The sequence below is a fragment of the Protobothrops mucrosquamatus genome, unplaced genomic scaffold (assembly GCF_001527695.2).
Source record: "Protobothrops mucrosquamatus isolate PMUCROS unplaced genomic scaffold, P.Mucros_1.0 scaffold1678, whole genome shotgun sequence".
Lineage (NCBI taxonomy): Eukaryota > Metazoa > Chordata > Lepidosauria > Squamata > Viperidae > Protobothrops > Protobothrops mucrosquamatus.
The window spans coordinates 121,509-142,450 of NW_015387834.1; the positions used below are offsets into that span (position 1 = coordinate 121,509).

A 20,942-nucleotide genomic window follows, 5' to 3' on the forward strand; every position below is an offset into this window, starting at 1 on the left:
ATTGGTAGAAAACCTGGAAAAACCTCTAGTTACAGATAAATAAACAATTCCTACTTTTCTGTTTGAATGACATTTTTAAAATGAGTGTTTTCAATAAGAATCATTTTGTATATACGAAGAGGGTAACAGAGACAAAGATGTAATATTCTAAAATCTTGCTTTTTTCCCTTTTCTTTCCAGCCAAACTCTCTTTGCCAGTGCCGATACTGCTTATGTTTTAGCATATTCTATTATAATGCTGACAACAGACCTGCATAGTCCTCAGGTAAACATGTAAAGAAAGATTTTGCCAGACAGGTACGGTTGAATTTCTAGGAACTTAAAATTTTCTCTTTACTGATGTTTGAATTTAACAGGTAAAGAATAAGATGACAAAAGAACAATACATTAAAATGAACCGTGGGATAAATGACAGTAAAGATCTTCCAGAAGAATATTTGTCTACTATCTATGATGAAATAGAAGGAAAGAAAATTGCAATGAAGGACACCAAAGAATATGCAATCACTACCAAATCTACTAAACCAAGTATGACCTTTTTCTCTAAAAAATACTTAGCCTTTTTTTTTAGCATACCATTACTTTGTGGATTAAGCAATTAAACTTTCGTGAGTACAGTGTTAGCCAAATCTTCGTTTGTTACATTGGGCCAATATATTTTGCAGCCACTCTTACCTCTCAGACTGGTATGGTAAAATAAATATCTACTAAAACTTCTTGGATGAAGAATGTTTATAATATTTAAAATCATACATTTAAAAACTTGAATCTAACCTGGCCATGGGCGTGCCATAGCAGCCTCTTCTTTTACCTGATCCCCTGGCATTGTTTGGAGACTCCCTCCCCTTCTACCTGCCACCTCTTCTAGCCTGGACAGTTGATCCCCAGGATAGGAAAGGGAACAGGCAGGGGACTAGGGATGAATTTTAGCAGATGGCTAGACCCTTCCTTCCACATCACAAATATCGGATTATCACTTAAGAGATGTCTGGAAGTTTCGAGAATGAGATTATTCCAAAGTGGAGGTTGCTACTGCTACCCTTCTGTTTGACCAGGCAGGGTATCTGATAATAGAGAGTGATCATCCAGAATGAGTCAACCTTAATAAAATAACAGCAATGGAAGCCAATACTAAAGATTTAGGAGTTCCAAGGAGCACTTTGGGCCTGTTTGTAATAGAAGAATAGCTTTTAACAATAAGTTACTGGTTGTAACTTATCTTTGGAGTGTATTGGTTATTTTATTGCTTACAGGTAGTCCTTGACTTAAAGTCTGAAATGGTATAGGATCTCCTACTGATTGACTTATGATCATAATTGAGTTCAAAATTTCTGTTTCTAAGTGAGATATTTGTTAGGTGAGTTGCTCCATTTTACAATCTTTTTTGCCAAAGTTGTTAAGTGAATAACTGCAGTTGTTAAGTTAGTAACACGGTTGTTAAGTGAATCTGGCTTCTCCACTGACTTGGCTTGTCAGAAGTCGCAAAAGGTGATCACATGACCCCAGAACACTACAATGGTCATAAATATGAGTCAGTTGCCAAGTAGCTGAATTTTGATCACATGACCATGTTGATGCTGCATTGGTTGTGAAAAACGGTCATGTCACTTTTTTCACTGCAGTGTTCCTTCGAATGGTCACTACACTAACTGTTGTAAGTCAAGGACTACCTGTATTTTAAGTTGGATTTTTTGGGGAATGTAGAAAGTATATCTTTTCTTAAAGTCTATATCCTGCCTTGTTTAGAATTGTGTGCGTGTGTGAATGTTTAAAAACACATTTGAGTAACAAGATATTTTTTAGGTGTATCCAATGAGAAGCAGCGACGGTTGTTATACAATCTAGAAATGGAACAAATGGCAAAGACTGCTAAAGCCCTTATGGAGGCAGTAAGCCATGCAAAGGCACCCTTTACTAGTGCAACTCATCTGGATCATGTCAGACCTATGTTCAAAGTATGTATGCAATTAAACTTAAATATATTTAACATTGTTTTCAAATATGTCAAATGTAAAACTGAAATTATAAGTGTGTTTAATAAATGGGGTATTTAGAATATGCAGTGACATATAAGTGTAAAAGATAGGCTGGAAACAATGGAAGAAAGAGGATGTATATTAAATTTTGCTATAGACAAAATTTAAAAAGATATTTCAGAACTTACTTTATTTCTTGGTTTAGTGTTAAAGTTAGCAGTCACTTTTGTCTTTATATTAGATTGCTCTTTGGTGCAAGATGCATTTACATGATCATAAATTTAAAGCTATTTCTTTTTTACTACCTCTTCATTGTTAGCTTGTATGGACTCCATTACTTGCTGCTTATAGTGTTGGTCTTCAGAACTGTGATGATACTGAAGTGGCCTCATTGTGCTTAGAAGGAATACGATGTGCTATCCGAATAGCCTCCATTTTTGGCATGCAGGTTGGTATACTGTTATCTTATGCAATAAATGCAGAGTAACAGCATTCTGAAATTATCAATTACTTCTTAGCCTTGGTCTAAAGTTGTGTACACATCTAGCAGTTATAGGATGTGCCTGATATGCCAAAATCCCAAATTAAGTCTTTGGCTTCTCTCTGGAGTCTTAGAAAACTATTACCTGTCACTGGATATAGTTTATGGCAGGTTCCTCTTTAATTCTCTCAATTCAAATACTTATTCCTATCTTTCATATTCACCCATTCACATCTGCATATCAGGCTTCCATCTTAACTAGCCTTATATGACTTTGTCAGCCCATGTTATCTCTTTTGAGGATTTCTTTTAATTACAATGGCTTATTTCAACTTTTGTTTTTTATATTTTAGCTTGAACGAGATGCTTATGTTCAGGCACTTGCTCGCTTTTCCTTGTTGACCGCCAGCTCCAGCATCACAGAAATGAAGCAGAAGAACATAGATACAATTAAAACACTTATTACAGTGGCACACACTGATGGCAATTATCTGGGAAATTCCTGGCATGAGGTAAATAACCACCATTTGCAACCTTTTTTTTGCCAGTTTCCAATGTTTATGTTTGGTTCTTGGCAAAAAACTCCCACTGAGGAAAATTGATTTGCTTAACTACCATCATATTTGTTTAACAACAACTGCAAAAAATCATTTCCAATTTCATTGACTTATGATTGTAATTCCAAGCTCATTTATGGTCATAAGTCAAGGACTACCTGTAAGATGCTATTTATCAACCTAGAACTGAGGAGTTGTCAGAGGAAGCATGTGGTAGACCCCATCAGTTGGGGAATTCCAGGAAGAGAAGTGCCTTCTCTGCCACAGCTCCTGCCCTTTGGAACATCTTGCCTCCTGAGGTGAGATTTGCTCCCATCCTCCCAACCTTTTTTAAGGGCCTGAAGACTTGGCTCTGCCTGTTAGTTTGGGGCCCAATGGGGGAATATCACACTGGAAGTGATTGATGGGCCAATAGCAGATCTCACCTCCCCCCCCATACATTCTGTGCCCTCCCTCCCCATCTGCCAGAGATGGGCAGCAAACAAATTTAATTAATAATAACAACAACAACAACAACCGGACAACAACAGTCCTTTGGTCAAGGGACTACATTTCAGATTATTTTGTCATTAATGGCCATAGCTAGCAATATCATTATCTCCGTAAAATAGATGGGCAAATATGCTTCCGCCTATTTTGGGAGAGTGGAGATGAAGGCTTAAGAGACAAAGTGGGTACCATAAGTCTATGGTTGTTATAACACCAAAAATAGGGAAGATGAAGCCAAATTTGAAAACTATATAATACACTTAAAATATTATTTATATAGAGAGAGCTATTCTTCAGTGAAGATTGGAACAAAAAGGGAAGCCTTTGCCTATATGGAGTTTACCCTAGGTTTTGGAAGTACTTCATTTAGAAAGTTTGTTGTTATTGGATTTGATACTGAATTTGCTTTCATTAGATTCTAAAATGCATCAGCCAGCTGGAGTTAGCACAGTTGATAGGAACTGGAGTTAAAACACGCTATCTGTCTGGGTCTGGTCGTGAAAGGGAAGGGAGTCTCAAAGGTTTCACATCTGGAGGAGAAGATTTCATGGGACTTGGACTGGGTGAGAATTTGACTCCCTTTTACCTATAATTATACTATTTCCATCACAACATTTTGTCACTGTAGTAAATGCTCAGTTTTATTATTTCTGATGGACCTGGCTATTTTAACCTTGCACGGATGCTTTTTAATGTAATTTATGATAATAAAAATAAGAAACTGAACAAACCCTATAAATCACTTTTCATCACAACTTCAGTCATGTTGTCGTTCTATGAGCTCCCTTAGCTTCTGAATCACATGTAATATAATAAAATGATCACCTCAGTCTGCCAGTTTTGTAATTCTTTCACATTCTTATCTATATGTTATTGAATCACAGTGAAATAGCCCTTATGATGGATCCTAATAGTGACTTATCTTTTATATATAACAACTTAATTTTGGTCTTTTCCTAATAAGGTAATTTTGTTGGTGGAAGTGTTGATAGAAGACAAATAGCCAGCATTCAGGAATCTGTAGGAGAAACCAGTTCTCAAAGTGTGGTGGTAGCAGTGGACAGGTATAGTATTGTTTCTGTATGAAGTATGATAAATTATTTCAGTAGGATGTAACATTCATTTTGGGATTCATATACTAATTTAAATACTTTTAAATAAATAAATCAATTATATCACAATTTGGTTAGATTTCAGTCAAAAAATGAGAATTAACATTGGAAAAAATTCCATGGGTTGTTGTTGGGTCTTTTCCTTCTCCAGCACAAAATGCCATATAATACTTTAAAGTTATAGTTGTCCTGCAATCTGAAAATAGGTAGTTCTCAACTTAAAAAGTTTGTTTAGTGAACATTCAAAGTTAACAATGGCATTGAAAAAGGCAACATATTACCATTTTTCACAAGACTGTGGCAAGAAAGATTGTAAATTGGAGTAAAACTCACTGAATAACTGTCTTGCTTAGCAACAGAAATTTTGAGCTTAATTGTGGTCATAAGTCGAGGACTACCTGTACTATATAGAAATTTTGTTTCTTCAAAATCAAATACAGTATTGTAGCATGATCACGCCTTAATATTCTGTATGTTGAGGATTAATACTGCTTCTCTGCTTTTCATAGGATATTCACTGGTTCAACTAGATTAGATGGAAATGCAATAGGTATGTTGAAAAATATCTCCTGAAATGAAAAATAACTGTATCAGACTTATTATATTTAACAGGTCTTATTTCTTAAACTTTTAGTTGATTTTGTTCGATGGTTGTGTGCTGTTTCCATGGATGAACTGGCTTCCCCTCACCATCCCCGGATGTTCAGCTTGCAGAAAATAGTTGAAATCTCCTATTATAACATGAATAGAATTAGACTGCAGTGGTCCAGGATATGGCATGTAATTGGAGATCATTTTAATAAGGTATTTTAAATTTTAAACACTGCAAAACTTCTTTGATTCAATTTAGAAATAATAATAATAATAATAATAATAATAATAATAATAATAATAATAATAATAATAATAATAATAATAATAATAATAATAATAATAATAATAAAGTTGGAAGGGACCTTGGAGGTCATCTAGTCCAACCCCCTGCTTAGGCAGGAAACCCTATACCATTTCGGACAAATGGCTGTCCAGTTTCTTCTTAAAAACTTCCATGTAGTTGTTTTGATTTAAGACTTATAAAGTTCTAGTGGCAAGTTTTATACCAGATGGAATACTGACTTACATTATAAAATCTTGACATGGAATCATCATAGTGTACTCTGTATTACTTATACATGGATTATGACAGAAAATGTCGATTTGGTACCATTTGCAAGGACTCGGGTCTCTCATCCTGGGGACTGTATATAGTAGATAGGAAAAATTACACATTATTTGTATAAATATCCAATATCTATTGCCTGTAATTTTATTCTAAACTTTCTTGAGATTTTTAAAACAGGAAAGTGTATATAAAATGTATTTAAATAAAATGCATTTGTTTTCTGAAATAACCCTAATAATGTAATTCATAATTTTGGGTTTCATAGGGTGATGAATAATTGTTATGAAGATGTTTGCTCTTCAAGTAGAGCAACAAAAGAGTTTAATGTGCTAAAAGCTTTTAAGTGTATGGAAAATTCACTTTTATAGCATGTAATAATATACATGACATACAAATATTTCCATAATTACAGTTACAGGTTTAAATAATTTTTTTGTTCCTTGATGATTTTGGCCTATTTTCTATGTGTAGATTTATTTGTTTATTTATTCTATGTGTATTTGCCTTAAGACACTAATATTTTTAAGATTACTTAGGCTCGAATTACTTAGGTTTCATATGCTTGTACCTGATTAGAATAGAGTAAATCATAAGTGAACAGAATTTCCTGAAAAGATACAAGTTTAAGATTAGGATAATCCTTTTTGGAGAACTCCAACTCTGAACTTATTGTGATTATGTCTGTTGCCTAAAGTCAAAGACAGTTACAACAGATGGAAGCATTGGATTTCAGTAGTCTGGTTTATCTGGGATTATTATTTTTTAAGGGAATTCCTATTTTTCTCATTTATAGGTTGGCTGCAATCCCAATGAAGATGTGGCAATTTTTGCAGTTGATTCTTTGAGGCAACTGTCAATGAAGTTTCTTGAAAAGGGGGAGTTAGCCAATTTCCGATTTCAGAAAGACTTTTTGAGGCCTTTTGAGCATATCATGAAGAAAAACAGGTCTGTTATGTGTCTTGAAACGTAAATGGTTTCTTCTGCTTATTTAGTATTTATAAATACTGTGCAGAAAAAGTTCTCTAATAGCCATATTTTCCCTTTAGATCCCCAACTATTCGGGACATGGTAATACGTTGTATTGCTCAGATGGTGAACTCTCAAGCTGCTAATATTCGCTCAGGGTGGAAAAATATCTTTGCAGTATTTCATCAAGCAGCATCTGATCATGATGGGAATATTGTGGAGTTGGCATTCCAGACAACAGCACATATAGTTAGTAAGTGTTATGAAAACTAATATCCCAAAAGAAATCAATAATGACCATCTTTATGTAGTAGAAATAATAAAATTTGAAATATTCTGTTTTCTTGCTTATGCTACGCATGTATTTCTCATTTCTCTTTACAATATAAAAACGAGTGTGGGCTGGGTGCTAGTTCCTTCAGACCGTTCAGATTACTCTACAAGAAAATTCACTGACAAAAGTATGATTACATTTGCAGTAAAACTAATGTATTACTAGAGGTCACTGAGTTGTGACCTCTAGCATACCTGTTTACTTACTGGGCCATGTAAATATAATTGATTACAACTATAAGTTGTAAGTTAGGCAGGCTTGGTATAGCTGGTCAGCTTTAAGTATTGCAATTATTTGACTTTTTATTATTATATCAAAGATCAAATGTTTCCTTCTAATTCACATGGTTTCCTTGGGTATCAGCTACCCAAGATATCCAATAGTAATGTAATTTTTTTTAATGGTGGCTTGTTTTTCTTTTTATTTTCTTCTACAGCTACTATCTTTCAACAGCATTTTCCTGCAGCCATAGATTCATTCCAGGATGCTGTAAAATGTTTATCAGAGTTTGCCTGCAACGCTGCCTTTCCGGATACCAGTATGGAAGCAATTAGACTTATTCGTTACTGTGCAAAATATGTTTCTGAAAGACCACAGGTATTTCTTTTAATTTGTGTTTCCCTGGATTTTTAAACCCCAAATTAATATTTCAAGAGAGCTTTTAGAAATTTCCATATTAGACCAGCACTTAACTGGTTTTTCCTTTTAAAACTGAAACTCGCCATTATTGACTTTAAACTTATGTACAATTCTGTCTGGAGAATATAAATATCCTGATTCTTTTAGTGAATGATTAATATATATTCAAATATAATTTAAGAAGGCTTAAATCTCCTATCCTACTTAATTTCAAATATGTTTATAAATAAATATATTTATAAATAAATAAACATGTTAAACTGAAACCTGTTTCAGTTTAAATTTTGTGTTACCAGGAAACATGTGAATTTCTTCTAAAGTGTAGACTTACATGTGTTTAAAACATGTTTAAAACATTTTCTGCTTTTATTTACCTTCATTTATCAATTTTGCAGCAAGATCTGATTAAATGATACCATATTTGTACTAATTTACCAGCTCTCATCTGTTCACAGGTTTTGAGAGAATATACAAGTGATGACATGAATGTAGCACCTGGAGACAGGGTTTGGGTTAGAGGATGGTTCCCTATTTTGTTCGAGCTTTCTTGTATCATCAATCGATGCAAGCTAGATGTGCGGACAAGGTAATAAAGTGATGTGATTATAATTGCTAGTAAAACATATTTTTAAAACATTTTAAGGTTTAGATATGCAGGGTATTGAGAGAAAATTACATTATGTTACTTTTTCTTTTTTTGCTAATGTTTTTAACCATTTCTGATGGCTGGTTTTCTCACATTGTAGGGGACTAACAGTCATGTTTGAAATCATGAAGAGCTATGGCCAAACCTTTGAAAAACACTGGTGGCAAGATCTATTTCGAATTGTATTTAGAATATTTGACAACATGAAGCTTCCAGAGCTGCAAACAGAGGTATTGAAAGCAATGTTATATTATCTAATTAGGTTTAGAATGCTTTAAAAAGTTATATAAAACAAGAATAACAGCCAAATACATTTCTGGTGGTTTGAGAAAAGAAAAGCTTTAAAATTAAAACTTTCAATCTAGTATTTTCCTTGTATGTTAAAGTTTAATTATCACAATCCCCAGTTACCCCAGTTCCAAAATTCAGAATTACGAGAGTTGTATTCCAAAATGTCTGGAAGGCAACTGGTTGGAATAAACTAAGTTATAAAGCTTTTTTAATGAATAAATCTAACAGACAAAATGGAGACTAACTCCCCTACATCTCTATCTTTTAGATAGAACCAAGATCAAATCCAGTTCATCTCTTTGCCTAATCCCATCAGACCAAAATTGACCCTCCCTTCCCCAGACAAAGCCCCACTGCATTCCCATCTAAACCATTTTGCCTAATAATAGAACTGACTCCAGATACACTGACAAGGGCCGGCCTAGTTTCCCCAATCTGGCCAGCCAATCGAATTCCCAACATTTCCAATCTTTTTCATTGTTCAGAGTCCCTCTTTCTTGTAAAGGAGTCATCTAATAAACATAGTGCTTTATGTTGTGCTGTTTCCTCAGAATGAATGAATACCCAACACTTAGTTTGACATTGTATGTGAAAGGATCTAGTGATGGTTTTCACTCTTTAGTTCTTGAATCTTTGTGATGTTGAAAAGGAATATCAGGCACTCAGTTTTTCAGTTGGCCCTCCATTTATCATTTACCTGGCAATATATAACAGTTCCTGGTGTTCCCTTTGCTATTTTTTTAAAAAAGAATAAGACCTTAGAATTTTGCAGTGTTGATATAAGAATAGGTGAATCTGTAAACAAGAGTGAACTCAATATTTTTGTTAAAGTGATTATTACATAATCAAAACCCTTCCTTGATTCTTCTCTCCATAGAAGTCTGAATGGATGACTACTACCTGTAATCATGCACTTTATGCAATCTGTGATGTATTTACCCAGTTCTATGAAGCTCTGAATGAAATTCTTCTTGCTGACATATTTACACAGTTACACTGGTGTGTAAAACAAGGTAGCTTATTTACATATGTGTCACTTTATTCTGAATGAATATTTTTGGAGCAGTGTGTGTGAATTAATCTTCCTCTTTTTCCCTCAATACTTCCATGCATTTCTAAAAAGGATGGGTCTGGAAAAAAATCTTATTTTTTGAAAAAAAAAATGACAGTGAAAAAGAATAGTATAAGTTTTCTGTTTTGCTAATGCTGCTTTTGTGGTATTGTATTGATAACAGTATCTCTTCCTTATTGCTTCTTTAAAAAATTCTTTTTGCATAGCATTGTTCTTTCAGTAATCTGGGAGATGGTTTTAAATGCTATGCCATTTGTTACATATTGCACTTGTTCTTTTAAATAATTTTTACAAATGTTATATAATGGCTGGGTAACATCAACCTTTTTTTTGTTTGCAATCAAGCTGCAGAATTAAATTCTTTTTTGAAAAATGAACTCATAAGCACTTTATATATAATTTAAAGCCAGCTTCAGATAACAAGCTTTGCAGATTTTAAAAAGAATAAACCTCTTTTGTACAATGAAAAGAAAAAAGCAATGGCCTTTTCAGTATTACTACATTTCCTTTAAGGAAAAAAAAATTATTGTGAGCAATTTTTTTGCCTCTTTTGGTATGTTCAATATGAGACAATGGGCTATTAACATTCCTAGTCTCACACCAAGAAATACATGCATCTTTTGGTTTAGATTTTATATATAACAGCATTGCTGGCGTGCAAACATATTTTGGTGCAAAGATCATAGCAGCTTCCTGTAAAGCTATTATCAGATTTGGAATAGGACAGGTTTTCTTCCTTTTGTTCCTTGAAACATCTTATTTCTAGCATTAGCCATGGTTTTCTTCTTTTATATTTATCGTTTTGGGGTACAGGTGTGTGTGTGGAATGGATTTATGCAACCAAGCTTGGTTCTTGTTTGGGTTCTTTAAAAAAGTATCTTTGAAATCATTGAAGTCTCTGAGTAGTTTGTTCCATTAATTTCAATGGAAAGTAAGTATAGCTTTTTTTAGTTTTAAAATGAACTTTGGATTCTGTTTTTCAGGGAACTCAATAATTAGTAATCACCACGATTCTGTATTAGTATAACTATATGAAGAACAGTGGGTAATCAAATGGTTGGGAACTGTTTGGAGGGGAAAGATAGCGCTGTCAATCTCTCACTATCAACTTATTTTCAGTTTTGCAGTAGGCTTATCATTTATACTAGGAACTATCTCACAGGACAACTAGTTATCAACTCAAGTTATAGAAGTCTCTGATGTTATCATCATAAATGTTCTTGCTTTCATCTGTGATTTAATTTTTCTATAGACAATGAACAGTTGGCTCGATCAGGTACGAACTGCTTAGAAAGTCTGGTAATATTAAATGGCCAAAAATTCAGTCCTGAAGTATGGGACCAAACCTGCAATTGTATGCTAGAGATCTTCAAAACTACCATTCCTCATGTGTGAGTGTACAATATATCATTAATGTAGATTATGCCAGTTTTTAGATCCAGCAGTATATCTGATTTAAGCATTTCTTTCCTAAAGTTTGCTGACATGGAGGCCAGCAGGAATGGAAGATGATTCATCTGAAAAACACCTGGTACGTGCTTCAGTTTTTTACCTAGTAAAAATACACGAGACAGCTTCAAGTTTATTGACATTTAACATGGAAATAAAAATTACAAGACTATTGATTTTTATGTTTCTAAGAATCTGTATTTCAGGATATTAATCACATAAACCAGGGGAAAATGCCAAGGAGCAGCTATAGTATAATTTTATTGTGAAATGTCTGAAGAATATAAACTGTTTTGAAACTGAAATTTGTGACTAAGATGTAAAAGAAATTAACACAGTATATTTTTTATTAGGAGGTGGACCTGGATCGCCAGTCTTTAAGTAGCAAAAATGCTTCAGAAAGAGGACAGAGCCAGTTTTCAAATCCCACAGATGACAGCTGGAAAGGAGGCCCTTATTCAAGTAAGTTTGCATACATTTTCATTCCAGTCCTTTGGGAAATAAGTCTTCAGTGCAAATTAAGAAGTGCAACTATGTTTGCAGCAACAACTACATCCAATTTTTGGTATTGTTGTTGCTTCCTTAGTCTCATATTTGATTTTATAGTATAAAGGGTCGGAGAAACAATTATGGCAATTTACCACAAATTATTTTATTTGCTATGACTCTGCCTGCCCTGTAAGTGCTTTGAGGAAGCACTTGCTTAAGGTCCTGTCAGTGCAATATGTAGGGCTTCTCTGTGGCTAACCTCATATCTTGGAACATGCTGTTTAGAGAAATAAGATAAGCCTCTGAAAATTCTTCTTTTAAAGTAAATGTTTGATCTGAGATCATGGTCTCTCATGATTTTAGCTACATTGTGTTGGTTTGAAGGCTCAGAGTTTTACTTTGGATTATTTTATGCTTTAGTGTTAACTGTCCAAGGTTATTTGATTGGTGTAGTATAAAGATTGTTTCATTCAGTAATGAAATAAATAATACAAGGTATTCTCTACATCATCTTGGCTGAAAAAAAATTTAAAACAGTTTTTCAAAATCAAATTATGCTGGTTGATTCTTTCAGCCATTTGATTGGTTAATTTAATCCCTAAGTTTAAAAGGCCATATAGTAATAACCAAGTTTAGTTTTTTACATGTACAGGTGATATAATTCTATCATGGGTTTATTTTTAAGATATATTAAGAAAATGGCATGGAAACTATTTAGAGATAATAATCATTTTCATTTAACAACACAGTAGTAGAAGAAAATCATATATGCCTGAATCTCTAAAAACAAATGAATTGTGTGCATTAACTTAGAAATGTTGTTAAAAATATTGAGGCTTTGAAGTATGAAAATTATGTTCTTTTTAGAGTAAAATCTAAATATGATGTATTATTTTAGACCAGAAACTCTTTGCCAGCCTCCTCATAAAATGTGTGGTCCAGCTGGAATTGATTCAGACAATTGACAATATAGTATTTTACCCAGCAACAAGTAAGAAAGAAGATGCTGAACACATGGCTGCTGCTCAGGTAAGACATCTGCTTCTTTGATTTACAGAGCATTCTCTGCTCTCATTGTGCAGATGTGGGATTCAGTGATCAAAATATCAATCTATTCAAATATATAGATCAAAACTAGGGTCTGCTCTATTGAAGCTTTTCTGGAAATTATGCAATGCTCTTTAAAGTTTAAACCTTTGTAACCTGTGTCCTTAACTAATATTTCCTATCCCTGAATTTCCTCTTTAGAGGGACACACTAGATACAGATATACACATTGACACTGAAGACCAGGGAATGTACAAATTCATGTCTTCCCAACATCTGTTCAAGTTACTGGATTGTCTGCAAGAGTCCCATTCATTTTCAAAAGCTTTCAACTCAAATTATGAACAAAGGACCGTCCTATGGAGGGCAGGTAAACGTAAAATATGGTGGAAGATTTTAGAAAATTATTGTAACTATTATACTGGTTTAAACTGCAATCCAAAGTCACTACTGGCATGGATTTATTAATGTATAATATTATCATATAATGTAACATACATGAGAGATGATCTTATTTAATGTTCAGATGTACAGATTATTTCAAGTTACAGTTTTAAGGATATTAAGCAGTATGTCATTACTTTTCAGGATTCAAGGGTAAGTCAAAGCCCAACCTTTTAAAACAAGAGACCAGCAGTTTGGCTTGTTGTCTAAGAATTCTCTTCCGAATGTATGTTGATGAAAACCGCAGAGATTCCTGGGAAGCTATACAAGAGAGGCTCCTGAAGTAAGCTTTGTTTCTAGATTTCAAAGTAATATTGAGATGACAATTTCTGCAGGATTTCAGGGACCATATAGAATTTTTCTGTTGAATCATTTTAAATTGGGGAGCTTAAACAAAGCATTCAGAGGAAAACTTGTTCAGATTCGATCCTTCATTAAGAGCAACTGGAGTTTTTTTTATGTGAAAACAATCTGATATATGTTTTTTTTTAGAAACTTTAAATATTCATTAGAACTACCATAAAATCTCCTAATCCTGAAAAGTGCTATTCTGACAAATTGTTACTATGTCTGAGTTGGAATGTTCTGAGCATTTTGTCTAGTCCTTTTTATTACGTACTTTACTTTTTCTCTCTATGTAAAGTTTTATTAGTTTATAATATACGATACAATGAAAATACAAAACTAAAAGGCGGAAAAGAAGGGGAAGGGAAAAGAGAATAGAGAAGTGAGGTAGGGAAGAGATTGACTTCCAACTTCCTTTAGTGCAGCAAAGTAAAATATCAACTTCAAACCTCAACTTTTTACTTTTACAAAATAATATAAGCTAGCCATTTCGATAACATCAAGTCTATCTAATTGGTAAAACGCAAAATCAAAATTAATTTTTTTCAACCCCATGCACAAAGTCTAGAAGCGGTTTCCATGTGGCAGTAAAAATGTTCATGTTCTTTTCTTTAATCAGTACAGTCAGTTTAGCCATCTCTTCTAGCTCCATCAGCTTTCCATTCCTCCGTTGTGGGAATGAATGTAGTCCTCCATTTCTGAACGTAGAGTAATCTTGCTGCTGTCAACATATATAACATCAAAGTTCCATATTATTTTTTCCAGGTCTTTGTCCATTAGCCCCAAGAGGAAAGGCTCTGGTTTTCTTTCTATATTCACTTTAAGAATTTTCTGTATTAACATTTGAATCCTACTTCAATATTTTCTTGCTTTATCACACGTCCACCAGAAATGGCAAAAAGTCCCTTCTTTACCTTTGCATTTCCAACATTCATTTGAAATACATTTATACATTTTTGATAACTTGTCTGGTGTTAAATACCAACGGTACATCGTCTTGTAAAAATTTTCTTTTAAATTATAATTTAACGTACATTTTAATCCTTTATTCCAACATATTTTCCAATTGTTCGAGCATTATATTGTACCCAAAATTCCTTGCCCACTGAATCATACAATGTTTTACTTGTTCATTTTCCAGATTTAAATTCAATAACATTTTATAAACTTTAGCAATAATATGTTCATCGTTACCGCAAAGTAGGTTTCCAGTTCACGTTTAACAAAATTAAACCCATGATTCTTTTTATCTAACTTAAATCTTTCTTTCAAATGCATATATGTAAATCAATGGCAAACATGACCTTCTGATTTTATTTTTATTTTTATATTGACAGACCAACTTTTGTTAAGTAGATAATCATTATCCTCAATATCTATGTATTTCTTGATAACATCTGCTTTCCACTGGTTTACTAATAGTTTAGAGATAATCCTTGACTTGCAACTGGGCACTTATGATCATTCAAAATTATGATGGGCCCAGAACAGGTGCTTTATAGCCCATAAAGTAATGTTCACCATTGTAAAATATTGTGCCACACACATGCACCCTGCCGTCACATGACCACATTTTGGTTGCTTGGCAATTGGTTCATTTTTATGACCCTTTGCTGCATCCTGTGTTCATATGACTACAATTTGCTATGTTTTTTGCCAATTTTGCCATTCTGAAGAATGGGCTCACACTTAAACAGCCTTCACTTAACTACCATGGATTTACTTAATGACCACAATGATTCATTTAACAACCATTGCAAAATTGTCATTAAATCGGGTCCTGTCATATGAGTATCTCAACTTATGACCATAACAATTTTGGAAATCCAATTCCAATTGCACTCATACGTTCCACTGCCTGTGGTGAAAACAGAAATGGAAAAAGACTTGTTCATAAATTAATTGAGGTTATTTAAATTATTTTAGAAATGAAAGGAAATTTTATTAAATGCAAGTTTGAAAAAATATTAATACCCCTGAATTTCATAATTCAGATTTTTAAAGATTAAAAATCTTTGATATCCTGTCACTTTCTGTTCTTCCTTTTTCACATATGCACCTGAAAATCTCTTTTGATTTGAGCAGAACTAGCAAAACCTAGCTCAGTGAATTGCTTGCTGTTTTCTTTTCTATGGTTCTGAACAGTCACATGTTCTTTTCTCTAGTGTGTGCAGTGAAGCTTTGGCCTATTTTATCACTGTGAATTCTGAAAGCCATCGAGAGGCCTGGACCAATCTCTTGTTGCTACTTTTAACAAAAACACTAAAAGTCAGTGATGAAAAGGTAAGAAGTCTACTTCAATTTCAGAAAAAAAAACATGGAACTTTTACAGGCTGCTGTAGCTCCCTTCTACTGTAGATTGTGTGAGGAGCAAGGCATATAGGATGGGCAGGACTCAGCTCCCTACCTGACTGGGGACAATTTATGTTCATTGTGAGGTATAATCTTTGACAGTGACAGAATGGTAAAGAAATAATTAACGCAAGAGCATTCTAGTGGCAAGGTGACGTATAATGAGAAGTAGGTTGCAATTGATAAATTTTTTGCAAAATTGCTAGTGAAATATTTTGGTCAAGACCAATTGAAGATGTGGAGTAGGATTAACAGGAGCATATTTTTTAAACATGGATATTGCAGTGCCATTCCCTTATCGTGGGAATTGTGCCTTCAATTGAACTATGCTGTTTGGAGGAACTGACTAATATAATTTCTTACTTTTTCTCTCCTCTTCTTTCCTCCCAAGTTTAAAGCACACGCATCAACATATTACCCCTACTTATGTGAAATAATGCAGTTTGATCTGATCCCAGAACTCCGAGCTGTGCTGAGGAAGTTTTTCCTGCGCATAGGGGTAGCGTTCAGAGTCTGGATTCCTGAAGAACACTTGCGAACAGCAGGAACTCAATCCCTTGCATGGTAGTTCTATGACTGCTGTTTACCAAAGCTTGAAAAATGCTCAGTTCACTGAATGAAGCATAAACAAAGCAAAGAAAAATTGATAGGTCTCCAAAGAAGAAGAAACTACAAAATGTGAACAGCAGGGTTATATTGATCAATCTGTTATTTCTGAAGGCTCTTTCATTACTACTATTATTCTGGCTGTCCTATAGGAATAGCTGTTCACATTTGACAGTTTATTGCAGTAAATGTCAAGTTATTCTTACCATTCAGCTTGTCTGCTCAAATCGATTTTGCAGTAGTTCCCTCTTAATACCTTCCAGCTGTTTGCTCATAAGCTGTTGGAAATAATGAATGGAAACCCTTTATATAAAGTTTGTGATGCTAGCAAATGTATTAATAAATATTTGAGAAGATGAAAATTCATTTGAAAATTGGCTGGAGCGTTTCTCCACCAAGAATGCATACAAAACGACTTGGTGCTCTCTTCTTTCAATACAGATTTGAATGATTTGGTGCTGTCTATTGTGTATACCTGTAGCAAGATGGTGACTAGGCAGTAATATATGTAGTCACCCAGTTAAAATCCAAAGCAGTCTTTTACCTCCATCTCCCTTATTGCTAATTCTGCTGTACCTTGCAGAATGTAAGTGGTACATCATTTTCAGAGCAGCACAGTATCTTCTCTAGGGCTGATATTTTTTCATCATATGAAAATTCCCTTGTTACTGGGTTACTATCAATAAAGCAAACTATAAAATGTATTATGAAGGAAACACTCTTCCCAGAAACTGTAGGAGAAAACTAATTCACACTGCCTTTTAATTCAATTATTGCATCTCTCATGACTTGAATGTTTAAGAAGTTTGAAAGCTTTGAAAAATGCTCCTTAATATCTAATTATTATTAAATATTAAGCAAATGACAAACTCAAATTCTTTGATTAATTTTGAAGTGCACATTGAATAAATCAAAATTTATACTCGTATTTCCCTTTTGGAGTAATGTATAGATTAACATTTGGGTAGAAACTGTCAATCTTTAATGTGTTTTCAGATATTTCTATTTTTGCTGCCGAACTGTGAGTTACAGTTGTTTTAATGGCTTGGGTAATGCTTTATTATTATAAGTTGTATAAGACAGGGGAGTCTGGTTCCTATTGGAACCACTTGATTTATTAATATAAGTGCACATGTACTTGTGAAAGAAGCCTGCTTTCTGGGGCCAATAGGAAGCAAAGTCACAGTTCAGTACTATTGGCTCTTCTGAATTTGGGTCCAAGGAGGGATTTTAGTATTATAATTATGATAAGACTAAGTTTTGCTATTCTTGGCCCAATAAGAAATAGTTTTGTAAGATATGACAGGCAAATTCTGTATAGTTGTAATAATGTAATGGTTTCTATAAGAGGGCAGGAAGGAGATGATTTCTGTCCAAATGTATTAGAAGTGCAAAAGTATTAAACATACTTTTTCTTATTGGCAAGCATGAACTGTAAGGTGCTAGTGAAGTGGGGAGCAAGGAGACATGATAGGTGGATGACTGCAGCCCTAAGGAAAAGTCATGAAAAGGTTCCATCCAAGGTGACACGTGTGATGAAAAAAGTGAAACTTCTTGCTCTGTAAATGGAGTCTCGCTATTAACCTGTTATCATTGTTGCAATTAGGGATGAACTATGGCAGGATATTTTTTAAAAAATACTAGTGCGCTGTCTCAAAGTAATTCAGTAATAAAGCAGTGTAAGTTTTACCTTCTTTTTTGGGGGGGCAATTCGTAGATATAAAAAGTTTCTGACATTTAATTTCTCTACCAAAGACTTTTTTGTACATAGCAAGTGAAAAATATTGTTTTCTGTGAAATATGTTGGAAAACATATAAACAGTTCACTAGAAAGGATTCTGACAAAATATTAGCTTACTTATTTAGTTATTTATGTTTGCAGTGAAAAAAGGGATTTCACTGTGTGCGGAAAAAAGTTATTTATTTTTATATCATGTTATTTTAATCCATGAACTGACCAGAATTCTTTAATTGGACTGCTTTTCCCCCCATTGCTATAATTCTGGTGTCAATATGTTCTGCAAATATAGCATGGTCTTCATCTCTCTCTCTCTCTCTCTCTGTTAAATGTTTTCTGTTGAGATGTGCACCTCTTTGACTTCATTAAAGAAGCATGGCAACACTGCAATTAATGTTCAGAACCTGAATAAAAAGTGCAATATGCATAGGGTTTGAAATAGTTATCTTCCAAAGTTTTGCAATGTAAAAGCACTGTGAAGAAGCTTCTTTTGTGTGATCTTTACTTATAGACAGAATAGTCTGATCATAAAACTTAGAGCCTAGGCAGTAGTGTTAAATTATTCATTTTCATAGGAGAGCTTTATTTAGCAGCTAACAGTTGCATTTTCAAATGGCTAAGACTTTAATTAAAAACATATAGGTGGGAATCTAATAACCATGTAATTATCATGAAGGGTAGCACTTGAGTATGTGTGTGCGTGTTTGTATGTGTTTAAAGATGTTCCATAATAGCCTTTCTTTGTGATATTCCTGAAGATTGTGAAGAACGGTAATAATGGTACATGTATTATTTGAATGTGTTTTTATAATGACTGTGGGCATCAATACTGCTTTGTTTTGGCAATACCAACCTCCATGGACAATCGTAATAATGTTAGGAATACTCCTTAAAAGTTTCTGTGGTAATTGATTGGAGATCAGATCATTGAACAGGTTCTGCAGGGTAAATCCAATGTTTCTTGTATCACTTCTTTAAACACTCATGAAATTTCGTTTGAGCTGGCCGCATAATAGAATTCTATATCATGAATCCAGTGCAAAATGAACTGTCTCTGTGACACACAATTCCAGTGTACAGGCAGTTGTTGTTGATCTCTTTCTTAGCAACTGTAGTAAGCCTTAGACTTGCATGTCAGGTTGTAGTTGCCTCTTCTCTCTCTCCCCTTCTTTTGCCAGCATTAACTTTGCTTTAATTTTATGCTCTCAAGTAGCAGCAGTTGTGATAAACATGAAACAGATTCCTTCTGAAGCAAGTTTGCAACGCTGATTCTACCAAATCAGGTTTGCAACACTAATATAAAATAGTAGCTTTGATTACCATTAATTCTGGCCACAGCTAATAGCAGACAAAGTATTACTCTATCATTTCAGCTAAAGAAGAACAGGAATACAGAAATAGTAGTAAAAAAGGAGGTATGTTGACCCTTGCCTCACTTGGTCATTCAACACTTGGTCTTATGTGTACTCTTATATTCTGAAATAGTTCTGGTGAAGTCACGCTGCAAACGTTGAAAATACTGTGCAAAACAATTAAACAGAGTTGTATGTAATCTAATACTTGAAATACTTGGAGGAAATATTTTACAGTAAATGGACTAGAAAGAAGCCCAGCAGTAGCAACAACAACAACAGCATTAAAGTGACTTCCAGAGTGATTGCTGGGTTATCAGTGGAGCAAGCATAAAATATTTATATCACTTAAGAGTTTAGGAAGGGGTAGTATTATGTATATTCTTAAATATAAAGTCCTATACAAAATTTTCCATTCCCCTATTATAAATTGAGAATGTGGCTGAAAACCCAATTATTTGAAACCTGCAAATTTGCACATAAGGGCCCTTTTAAAAAACAAACAACACTGAATAAAAATTTGCTTAAATGCTTGGTGCATTGCATTTTTAAAGAATAATTCACCACTGTTATACTTCCACTGAAGTTAATATAAGCCAGTATAAATTGCCAGTGAAATTTGTCCCTATTAATAAATATGTTCAATCAGAGATGGTGTGGTGTGATTCTTGGCTTGAAGCAAAGCAACAGAATATTTTGATTTGTGAGAGGTGCAATTCTTTAAATGTCTTGATATTTTTGTCTAGAATATCTCTTTGCAACTTTAAATAAAATATACTTTGTGCAAAATGTATGTTTTATCTATATAATGCTTAAAATTAGTTATAAGCTTTTTTTCTTAAGAGACCTTCTATTATGAAGTACATTTAATATCATTAAGTTAATGAAAAGCATTCCTTGCCCGATGGATGTATACATTTTTGAGAGAATAGCATAATTATATACTGTAATACAAAAGTTATGTAAAGTTTTTATATAAAATATTATGAAGAATGTTGTATTCCATGCTTTAATCAGGTGGTAAATAAAGTTTAACATCAAACATACTTTTTTTTGACCTTGTGATTAAAAACTTGTTTCTACTATTTTTTGTCACCTTGTCAGAAAATACTGCTAAAGGCTGCAAAATTTTACATTCAGTATTCAGAACTTCCTTGAATGGACATATGTTTCTGACCAGTCAATAAGAGGAAAATGTCTATGACCCAAAACGTGACCTGTTCTCCACACAATATTCCTGACTTGAAACTGTTCTGCAAGGAGGGATGGGCTAAAACTTCTCTAAACTGATGTGCAAGACTTATCAAAAGTCATTGGAAAGATTTAGTTGCAGTTACAGGTAGTCCTCATTTAAAGACCACTTGATCTGTTACTGGGCAAAGTTATAATAGTGCT

General features: G+C 33.8%; 1 protein-coding gene across 1 annotated transcript in view; it reads left to right on the forward strand.

Annotated features, from left to right (window-relative positions):
- The window catches only part of ARFGEF2 (ADP ribosylation factor guanine nucleotide exchange factor 2), a 49,089-nt gene extending 28,446 nt beyond the window's left edge, over positions 1 to 20,643 (forward strand). Inside the window, exons 17-39 of the mRNA XM_015822796.1 lie at positions 181 to 265; positions 357 to 528; positions 1,804 to 1,955; positions 2,296 to 2,424; positions 2,811 to 2,969; positions 3,919 to 4,066; positions 4,468 to 4,567; positions 5,125 to 5,165; positions 5,250 to 5,419; positions 6,571 to 6,722; positions 6,824 to 6,996; positions 7,514 to 7,674; positions 8,172 to 8,302; positions 8,463 to 8,592; positions 9,531 to 9,666; positions 10,978 to 11,116; positions 11,202 to 11,256; positions 11,528 to 11,636; positions 12,562 to 12,692; positions 12,912 to 13,080; positions 13,299 to 13,437; positions 15,665 to 15,782; positions 16,243 to 20,643. Of these exons, the coding sequence (XP_015678282.1) occupies positions 181 to 265; positions 357 to 528; positions 1,804 to 1,955; positions 2,296 to 2,424; positions 2,811 to 2,969; positions 3,919 to 4,066; positions 4,468 to 4,567; positions 5,125 to 5,165; positions 5,250 to 5,419; positions 6,571 to 6,722; positions 6,824 to 6,996; positions 7,514 to 7,674; positions 8,172 to 8,302; positions 8,463 to 8,592; positions 9,531 to 9,666; positions 10,978 to 11,116; positions 11,202 to 11,256; positions 11,528 to 11,636; positions 12,562 to 12,692; positions 12,912 to 13,080; positions 13,299 to 13,437; positions 15,665 to 15,782; positions 16,243 to 16,419 (3,076 nt within the window). The 3' untranslated portion in view covers positions 16,420 to 20,643. The remainder of the gene's footprint in view (positions 1 to 180; positions 266 to 356; positions 529 to 1,803; positions 1,956 to 2,295; positions 2,425 to 2,810; positions 2,970 to 3,918; positions 4,067 to 4,467; positions 4,568 to 5,124; positions 5,166 to 5,249; positions 5,420 to 6,570; positions 6,723 to 6,823; positions 6,997 to 7,513; positions 7,675 to 8,171; positions 8,303 to 8,462; positions 8,593 to 9,530; positions 9,667 to 10,977; positions 11,117 to 11,201; positions 11,257 to 11,527; positions 11,637 to 12,561; positions 12,693 to 12,911; positions 13,081 to 13,298; positions 13,438 to 15,664; positions 15,783 to 16,242) is intronic.
- The last annotated feature ends 299 nt before the right edge of the window (positions 20,644 to 20,942 follow it).